Below are 10,694 nucleotides of genomic sequence, written 5' to 3'. Positions count from 1 at the left end.
TTTCTTTCTTTCTTTCTTTCTTTCTTTTTTCTTATCAATTTATTTTTCTTTCTTCCTTCCTTTCTTTCTTTTATTTCTTTCTTTCTTTTCTCCATTTTTCTTTCTTTCTTTCTTTTATTTCTTTTATTTCTTTATTTCTGTTCTCCATCTTTCTTTCTTTCTTTCTTTCTTTCTTTCTTTCTTTCTTTCTTTCTTTCTTTCTTTCTTTTTTTCTTTCTTTTCTTCATTTTCTTTCTTTCTTTCTTTCTTTCTTTCTTTCTTTCTTTCTTTCTTTCTGTTATTTCTTTATTTCTTTATTTCTGTTCTCCATGTTTTCTCTCTTTTTCTTTCATTCTTTTATTCATTTTCTTTCTTTCTTTCTTTCTTTCTTTCTTTCTTTCTTTCTTTCTGTCTTTCTTTCTTTCTTTCTTTCTTTCTTTCTTTCTTTCTTTCTTTCTTTCTTTTATCTTTAGGGTGATGGGGATAAATCACCGCGTCAGCGACGGCCCTCCAGCCCCAGCTCGAACAGTTCTCTGGGTGGTTACGGTCGCTACACGCCGTCCCGCTCGCCTCAAACCTACAGCAGACAAGGTACTTTATTTATTTCTCTTTATTTCCTCGTCACATGTTTTTTATGACCTTTACCTCTCTATAGGAACCTTATGTGTCAGTGTTACTTTTCTTTTCACATACGTGGTAAACACAAGGCTACCTTCACGCTCAGGTCACAGCTCAGCCTTAAGGCTCTTCATCATCGTGTTCAGTTCAGACTGTCCTTTCTTTCACCACTGAGTAAAAGTTCCTCAGTGAGATCTTTCCATCATTGTCCACACACCGATGTCCTCTGGTGCTCTCTGACAGGGAACAGATCTGTCCTCAGCTTTAAACATCTCCCGCACTTCCTTTATATAGGAAGCCAAATTGAGCCTTAATTTACATCCAGAGTTTAACGGAAATAATCCAGTGAGGATCTCAGAGTCCACACTTCTCTTTACAGCCATTTATTATTATTCTTATTATTCTTATTACTCTTATTATTATTATTATTATTATTATTGTTGTTGTTGTTGTTGTTGTTGTTATTATTATTTTGTTCTTCTTCTTCTTATTATTATTATTAATAATAACTTATTTATTGTTATTTTTATTATTTATTTATTTTATTGTTATTTTTATTATTATAGGTATTATAATTATGATTATTATTATTATTAATATTATTTACACATTTAAACAAAACACTTTAGCAAACTGAAACCCAGTGTAGATTTATTTTAAACATGTCCATAGATTTATTTCTTTATTTATTTCTGTATTTATTTCTTTTGTCCATTTTTCTTTCTTTCTTTCTTTCTTTCTTTCTTTCTTTCTTTCTTTCTTTCTTTCTTTCTTTCTTTCTTTCTTTCTTTCTTTTTCTTTCTTTCTCTTTTTTATTATTTTTAAGATCATTAATAATAAACGTAGACAGAAAATGCAGCCAGTTTAAACACAGTATATATTTATTATAAACCACATCATTGTGTTCTGAGTAAACTGTCTGCAGTTCAGATAACAGTAAAACTTCCTCTGACCGAAATGTTCGAATGATTTCACCAGTTTGACATTCAGCAATGAGTCATTTCAAAACACCTCCCGGCGTTAGATAAAACTCCGAAAGTAATGGCACCCATTTCACTTTTCGTACTTGTTTACATAATTCTAGAAGAGTTTTAATATAAAAACTTAAATTCATCACTCTCTAAGAAGTCCACATGGAAGCCTTTTTTTTGGGAAGAGAACATATGGCCAATTTCAGAACCCCAGGGTTTGAAACAGACCCAAAGGTATAAAGACACATGTGTTCCCATCTGAGCGTTTTAATGCATGTCACATGACCATGTAGCAGCTACAGGATCAGATCCGGGTTCAGATCTGAAAGTAGCTCAGGTGTAAAAGAGGAAAACAAGTTTTGCGTCACCTTAATGTGCTTATGTGAACGTAGCCCAAATACACATCATATATATATATATAATCACACATGGTAAAACACACTGATGCATTTCCTTCCTCCTGTCTGGACTCAGAACGATATGAGACCCCTAGGTTCACTCCCCAACCTGGGAACTCCAGGGTTGGTCGATATTCCGGCCAGGGTATTCCCAGAGACTCCTCCTCTCTGCCCTTGTACTGCAGTAGTGGAGGTAGAAATACCCCACAGACTCCTTTCCTGAACCCCACCACCCTGGCCATGCTCCAACAACACAACTATATCCCATACTTCAGAGGTACACGGCTCATCCTGCAGGCCTTGTGCGCTCGTGCGCTCGCTAAAACTGACTAATGTCACGCCATGCATGTATTCGTATGTGCTCTCACTGCTGAACACTAATGAGTGTCAAATATCACTGCTGTATTTGTTTAAAACACACACACAAACTGAGATTCTACACATACTACTTACCTTGTCCTTCGCCCGCCTTCCCTAAACAGGAAATGAGACACAATTCAGACAAGACTGGGAGTCTTTAACTAGACGTAGGACAGACCTACATCTCAATTTGCCTCCTTATGGTAAATCTCTGGATCTTTCGGTCCTTTCATGTCTTATTAGTGTAACCGAGTCCTGTGGGATTGTAGGTGTACCTCAAGGTTCACTCCGTGGACCGTTCGGTTTGTTTCTGCTTGTTGATATCGTGTCTCGGACCTGCCAACCTTAACCGCGCTGATATTGTAAGTGATTACACATCTTCTATTTTCTTTTTTTTTTCTCTCAGATGAGACGATCGGGTCTTTTGACCTCATCATGTCTCGATGTCCATGCTTAGAAGACCATTAACTAAAAACAGAGTTTCCTCCTGTTCGCATTGTGTTCATGTAGTTGGTTGAACATCTTCCTCACGTCTCACTCCACTGTGGTGTTAATATGGAGCTCATATGAAAGTAAACACTCAGGACTTTGTAGAGTTTCATCACTATTCCTGTTTTTCTCTACAATACTAGAGGTGACAGATTTATAGAAAAGTTTTTCTCCACACAGATGTTTGTATCTTCAGAGTAAATGTTGATATCAAACCCAGTTCTGCTCTCTGAGAAGCTCCGAGTGTTTGTTCATCTAAAAAGCAGCTCAGATTTCTCTTCAACACTAAAATCCAGTGTAGGATTATAAACAGAGGGACAAACACACGTCTAAAACACACCGAAAGTACGACAGAGTCCTGACTCACTTTAGATCAGACAGATTAGTCATGATCGAATATTTTTAGCCACCGAACCATTTTTAGTGATAACGGTGATCAGAACGCAGTTTTTTCTCTGACGCCTGTCTTTGTCGACCTGTTTTTTGTGATCGACAGCACAAACTTTTTCCGAGTCGTGATTGAGATTGTTAGTTTTTTCTCTTTTACTCTTCAGGGTTGGCAGATCTGGTGTGTGTACAGACTGTTCACCATCATGCACAAGTGTGATGTTGCATGGTAGTAATGTGTGTGTGTGTGTGTTATACGGTGTGTTGTGTTGTGTTGAGTACACAGGCTGCATTTAGAATGATCCAAAATGTGAAAACACACACCGACGTGTCATGTGTCACGATACGATTGTGCTGCTATACCTGTGCTTGTCAGTGTTGTCGGATTTGCACCTGATGTGTGAACATACTTTACCTGCACTTTAATTCGTGTTGTCGCTTCGTCGCTAACTGACGTGTTTTGTCTAATCTCTAATCGGACATGTCAGACTCTTTCTCGGTTAAATAGGTGTGTCTCGTGCTGTAACCGTCGCTTGTCTACAGATTTGGGAAAGGGATTATTCAGGTCTCGCTGTGAATTGAGCTCTGGACTTTAGAACATTTATTGGGCTTGGAGCCACTTGGGCTAACTTGCTGTTCAGTAGGGACTGGAGTTCAGATCAGATTTATTCACATTTATTCATGCACATGCTATACTGTACAGTGAAGGAAATAAATATTCAGATACTTCATTCATTCATTCATTCATTCATTCATCTTCTACCGCTTATCCGAACTTCTCGGGTCACGGGGAGCCTGTGCCTGTACACCCTGGACGGAGTGCCAACCCATCACAGGGCACACACACACTCTCATTCACTCACACACCCACACTACAGACAATTTTCCAGAGATGCCAATCAACCTACCATGCATGTCTTTGGACTGGGGGAGGAAACCGGAGTACCCGGAGGAAACCCCCGAGTACTGAATCGAACCACCGTGCCCCTCTCAAATATACTTCCAGGGAATATTGTATATCCACTTTGAATTAACACACAGAAGATCTTTTGACTTTGAACTTCAAACTATGACAAAAAAGTAAGACTCATAAGCCAAAAAAGAGTTAGCGTGATTTTTAACACTTTTTCTCTCATTAAATCAATCGAGACATGAATCAGAAATAATCTCCTGAAATTATATTAAGCTTTTAAGCCCCGCCCCTTTCTACATTGCGACCAATCACGGATTAGCAGCGTCCCGATGTTCAGGCTTAAAAGACACGATGGATGAAGAATGTTTTGAGTCCATTAGCTTAGCTTTGTGGTCGACAGTAAGGGGGAAAAAATCAGCTGCACGGAAACATTAACAAAGAAAAAAGAAAAAACATAACAAAGAAAAAAGTCTTTAAAAAAAGTATCCAGACACCACAAATGACAAAATCTTGGCAGGTACTCGGTGGTTACGAGGAACACTGCGGTTCGGTTTTGTTTGTTTCTGTCGAGAGAAATAAGGGTCAGAAAAGCTCAAGACAAATAAAATGAATTAAAATGCCATTCATTCTGCAGGATTTAATTCAGCCGTTTTAATTCATTTTATTTGTCTAGCGCTTTTAACGATGGACGTTGTCCCGAAGCAGATTTACAGTAGAATAGAAACATAAATAATGTTAAAGATTAAAAATGAATGGCTATTTATCTCTAACCTTTATCCTTAATGATCAGTGGGATGTGGTAGCTCAGTGGTTAAGGTGTTCGACTATCGACTACTGATCGGAAGGTCATTGGTTCGAATCCCAGGTTGCCATCAAGTTGCCATTGCAGGGACCCTGAGCAAGGCCCTTAACCCTCAATTGCTCAGGTGTATAAACTGAAATAAGACAATGTGAGTCACTCTGGATGAGTGTCTGCTAAATGCTGTAAATGTAAATGTAAATGATCAAGCCTGAGGTGAAGATGGTGAGGAAAAACACTGATATGATGAAGAAACCTTGAGAGGAACGTTGAGTGAAGGGAACCTCATCCTCATTTAGGTGACATTGGAAAGGAAATAATGTTTATAACTATATATTATAATTATATGACATGTCTTATTAGTGTAATTCGGTTCTGTGGGATTGTAGGTGTACCTCAAGGTTCACTCTGTGGACCGTTCGGTTTGTTTCGGCTTGTTGTTTAGAACGGTTTGCAGTCCGGTTGAATTAAGCAACCAAGAGCTCCTGAGGAACTCACAGGTCAGAGTTATTTCTGAGCTCATTGCAGACTTTACACTCATTTGAATTAGCACTTGGACACGAATCATGATCTAGTGCATTCGAGGACTAGTTGTGTTCTTCTGCTGCTTTGGCTTCTTATCTCCGGATTCAGTTTCTGGACCGATTTAATGCTCCTGTTATGTGCATGTAAAAGCAGCTGCAGGTCGCAATGCTTCCACCGCCGTGCTGCACTTTTATAGGATTCCTTCCTTCTTGACCAGCTGAATTACTCTAGTCATCAGGAGTCATCATGGAACCATGGATTCAACTATTTAAGACAAATAAAGGTCTGATTTTATCTCCTGAATTTGGAGGACGATGATATCGACCGTCCTTTTACTAACAGCATTCTTCATGTTGTGCATGTGTGTGCGGTGCAGAAGTGTTTATTATCTGTGTGTGTGTGTGTGTGTGTGTGTGTGTGTGTGTGTGTGTGTGTGTGTGTGTGTGAGAGAGAGAGACAGTGAAAGTGAGCCAACTCTTTAAAGCCAAGATCCACATGCTATTACAAACAGTATTGTATATACACACCTCTCTCTCTCTCTCTCTCTAGCTCCTATATCATATCTACTCCTCTATATATCTTCTGTCTATACTCTATCTATCTTCATATATATTTAATATCTCTATCCCTGTCTCTGTTCTATATCTTCTATATCTAATCTCTCTCTATATCTCTCTCTCTCTCTATATATTACGTCTATCTCTCTCTGTCTCACTATAGCTCTCGTATCTGTTCTATACTATCTATTGCTATCATGTATATATGTATCTTATCGCTATATATCTCTCGTCTCTCTGTCTATCTTCTCTCTATCTATCTCCTCTCTCTCTCTCTCTATCTCTATCTCTCTATCTGTCTCTCTTTCTGTCTCTCTGTCTCTCTCTCTCTCTCTCTCTCCCTCTCTCTCTGTCTCTCTGTCTCTCTGTCTCCCTTCCTGTCTCTCTCTCTGTCTCTCTCTCTGTCTCTGTCTCTCTCTCTCTCTCTCTCTCTCTCTCTCTCTCTGTCTGTCTGTCTCTGTCTCTCTCTCTCTCTCTCTCTCTCTCTCTCTCTCTTCCTGTCTTTCTCTCTCTTTCTTGTTTTTCTGCTCTTCTTTTCTTTCTAAAAATCGCTTCCTTCCTCATGACCTCATGATCCAGCCTGCTAAAGCTAACAACACACTGCATTCCTCTAGTCTGTGGTCACAGGGGGTTTATAAACGTCTCTCTGTGACTAATCCCTGAAGCTTCTAAAGCAGGGCTGGGAAACAAACCATCCGTGTTTTGATCCGAGTCAAAAAATGGACTTGGCCTTCTAAATTCTTGTGGATTAAAATAAAATTGGAATTCTTGAAGTTAAATCGTTTAGTTTTGTATTTATTGCTCTGGTTTGGCCCTCAGGTGCTTTAGCTTTAGCGGGTTGCGTCATGAGGTGCGACTGTGTCAATGTTTTAAACGTTATGAAGCGACACAACGTAACTCTGCTCTCTCGCATCCCCCCCCCCCCCCCCCCGTGTGTGTTTATCTGCCCTCACCTGCCTGCCCCCTTTGGAGGTAGCGAAAGTGGTCGTAGTACCCCGAGCCTCTCCACCTACTCCGACGGCAAATCTCCGTCCTCCTCCTACGTGGCTGCACCTAAGCATTTCCACATCCCAGGTAGGTTGCATCACTTCCTGTTCTCGTTATGGTCACACCGTATGTAATAATTCTAATAACAGCTTACTTTCTTTTATCAATAATCTGAACAGATGTTTTCTAACACTTAGGATTCTGATTTTATTACATTTTATACGCAAACTTTTAAGGAGTCTCCAGTGTCAGAGTTTAGTTACAGTGTGAAACATCAGAAATAAAAATCCCAGGATTGCATTTAGTCCCAGGATTACGATCTCATGTGAGAAAAGCCCCATAATCATCACAGCATTATTTATTTATTTATTAAATATAGTGTTTAATTGCTTTGTAAATTACAATAAGTACAAATTTTCAATCTTTTCCCTTTGTTTTTCTTTTCTTTTTTTTTTTCTTTTTTTTATCTAATACACCCTGGACGGAGTGCCAACGCATCACAGGGCACACACACACACACACACACACACTCTCATTCACTCACACACTCACACACTACGGACAATTTTCCAGAGATCCTATCAATCAACCTACCATGCATGTATTTGGACCGGGGGAGGAAACCGGAGTACCCGGAGGAAACCCCCGAGGCACGGGGAGAACATGCAAACTCCACACACACAAGGCGGAGGCGGGAATCGAACCCCCAACCCTGGAGGTGTGATCAAGAACCATATCAGAAGAATATATTTTCCACCGTTAATGTGATCTAGATTCTGATGGTGTTGATGATTTTGTGATGAAAGCAAAAAAGTTTAGAATAACCTGGTTGCATAAGTATGTACACCCTTTTATAATAGGGTATGTGACTATGCTGAGAAGGAACCAATCACAATTATCAAATAATGTGTAGGATTTTCTTCATGTTTTCATGTGATGGCTGGAGAACTGGTCTGCCTCACCTGTAGCTCATTAACACAGGGAAAACGGACCCTCACGGTGGCATCCTTAAGAACAGGACGTCCCTCCGATGTGTGTAAAAAGACGAGACGAAAGCTTAGCAATGAGGCTGCTGAGACATCTTATGAGAACCGATCTCTCGTATTCTTCATGTTTTCAACTAAGTTCGACTAACTCTCCAGACCATGTGACAAAATGTGTTACGTTCTGCCGAGACTAAGATATAAACTTTTAAATAATTATATAAAGAAAGATATACTTGGAATCATCACCCAGAGAACAGCATATCCACAGTGAAGCATGGTGGTGGGAGCATCATGCTGTAGATGTGCTTCTGTTCTGCTGGAGATGATGCTCTATTCAGGGTAGCAGGACAGAGGGAATCATAGAAAACTCAGTAGATCTTTTGTGGCAATAAAGCTGCAGGCATCTGATTGAATCCGATTGAGACCTGAATTAGAGGTCTTCACGGGTCCACTTAGATCCGAAAACCCGAGGTCCGACCCGAGACACGAGCGGGTTCGGGTCTAAAAGTTTCACGTGTGTCTCGGACACGGGTCGGGTATAATAATAGCGGCGTCGGGTCTCGGGTAATTTAAAATGAATGTGTTTTTACCGAACGGACCCCGAGAAGACCTGAACTACTGTATCTCGTGTGTGTGCGTCGACTCGAGTCCTTTTCCAACCTCTCCTCTGTTTGCCAAGACCACTCGCGACATCGTGTGGCTGGCGACGTGCGGCTGGCGGTAAGCTAATTTTCGTTGAAACAGACCTGTCAATCAATTTTGAATCCACGCTGTAGCGGTTACACTAAAGTAACATTCGGGTCCAGTCGGGTTAAAATAAATGTTGGTTCGGACTCGGGTATAATTTTTTCAGGTTTGTCTCGGGTCGGGTCTTTTTTAGAAGACCTCTAATCCTGTCGTAGACCTGTGGAAATGTGGAGCAATTTTATACGGACAAGTAAGATTACACCAAGGGGTGTACATACTTATGCAACCAGTTGGCATAACCTTTCAGAATTTTTTTTTGTCAGTTGTTTTTGTGGCTGTATTATGTTAAAAGTTGGGGGGAAAAAGTGAGGTATCGTGGGTTTATAGCTGCGTTTAGATCGTAGTCTGGACAGAGCGGTCTTACGGGCGTCTCATGAGGAGAAGCGCGCTCGTAAGCTGCGTTTGAAGTCCGAGCCCTAATATATTTCTCATTTATGGTTGTATTTACTGCTCTGAGCAGCACGAAGGCGCGTAACCGTCACTGTTACCGAGGAAACGAACCGCCGGGTCCATGTGGTTTTGTTCTGTTGTAGTTTTTCCCCAATTTTTACATTTTTTTTTATGATGTCTTTTGTTTCCAGCGCAGGCAGATGCTGAAACAACACACACACACACACTCACACACACACACACACAGCGTATGTGTGTGTGTCCTGTTAAAAATGAATCATTTCTCCTGAAACGCTCTCAAGTTGTTTGGAAGCAGTGGAGCTGTAAGTAAAGTGAGGTTTTAAGATGAAATGGACCAAAGAGACCGACATGCTGCGTCAATTATTAAAGGATTAAACGCCAGCTCCGTTTCACCGTCTCATTTATCCTCTGGCCTTTGAGGGATTTTCTGTGTCTTTTGTTTGGGGCTGTGTTTTCTCAGTGCTCGTTAACCTTTATTTAATCGAATCGCTGTTTCGTTTACTTCAGCAGACTGGATACGATTATCGCAGTCGAGCAATAATTCATCCGAAAATTTCCTTCGAAACTTTTCAGATGGGCTCAGATCTCGTCTTCTCTTAACGATCACCGAGCTTGTATTAGAAGCTCGGATTCCTCTGCTGTTCTTTATACCGTATCATCGTTTCATGTCCTGTTGAAGTCTGGATTCTGATTGGTCAAAAGGTGCTAATACATTTTGTAGAACATCGATGCACACATCGTCGTTTCTATAGTAACGGCTCCTTCCGACAAGGCTGTATGTTACCGAAATTTTGTGTAAGGGACCTGTTTTCTGGAAGGAGTCTCCAGAGTCAGAGTCAGAGGTAAAGCTGTATTTTGTATTAAAAAAAAACGTTTTCCATTATCTTCAGGGTAGTTTGGGGTTTCTCCGTAACACCACGCTGTGTTCCACTGGGTTTTGGATCACGGCAGGAAATAATCTCATTGACTTTTACTCACTTCGCTTATAAAGAACATCATTTATGGGGCTTTTTACACCTGGTCACTTCCTGTGTTTTCTGTGATCAGATATCTACCCGACGGTAAAAACACCAGGTCTAAATGCCCTCCGAAACGTTTTGGAGACGGATATAAACCCGATGGTACAAACCCCTTCAGGAGGTGGTCTGGGACGCGTTACAGATGTAACTGGACAGGTGTAAATGAATGTGGTTGTTCAAGCCACATACGTCAGCGCTATACTCCTCCCAAACGGAACTACGTCACTCGCAGGTGATCTTTCACCCAGGCGTCTCGTCGGGACTTAAAACGCGCTGCTGCCGCCAGCGAAAACGCAGCAAACAGTAAACGCTGTTTTTTGTAGCATAAACGTCGTAACCAGTTTTTTCATCGTCTTTTCGATCGCGTTCTGAAAACCGCATACACCAAAGTGTGTTCTGTTTCAATTACCACGGAAACGAGGTAAAATATATTAGCATTTTGGGCGGGAGTAGAAAGATCGGATCGATATCCGATTCGCCGAGACGCGTTTATGTGGCCTGATGTAAATGGGACAGTTTTAACAAATCAGAGAGCTAATGGATCAGAG

General features: G+C 40.7%; 1 protein-coding gene across 10 annotated transcripts in view; it reads left to right on the top strand.

The window, feature by feature from the left end:
- The window catches only part of ablim2 (actin binding LIM protein family, member 2), a 95,993-nt gene that overhangs the window by 67,076 nt on the left and 18,223 nt on the right, over positions 1-10,694 (top strand). For 6 of the 10 annotated variants that reach the window (XM_047817422.1, XM_047817423.1, XM_047817426.1 and 3 more), the window contains 3 exons: positions 453-570; positions 2,043-2,243; positions 6,969-7,070. In XM_047817422.1, the coding sequence (XP_047673378.1) occupies positions 453-570; positions 2,043-2,243; positions 6,969-7,070 (421 nt within the window). The remainder of the gene's footprint in view (positions 1-452; positions 571-2,042; positions 2,244-6,968; positions 7,071-10,694) is intronic. The other 4 variants (XM_047817428.1, XM_047817430.1, XM_047817427.1 and 1 more) reach the window with 1 other exon arrangement.

Source organism: Tachysurus fulvidraco, chromosome 8 (assembly GCF_022655615.1).
Source record: "Tachysurus fulvidraco isolate hzauxx_2018 chromosome 8, HZAU_PFXX_2.0, whole genome shotgun sequence".
Taxonomy (NCBI): Eukaryota; Metazoa; Chordata; class Actinopteri; order Siluriformes; family Bagridae; genus Tachysurus; species Tachysurus fulvidraco.
Note: the sequence above shows the minus strand (reverse complement) of the source record. Positions and strands in the feature narration are given on the sequence as shown.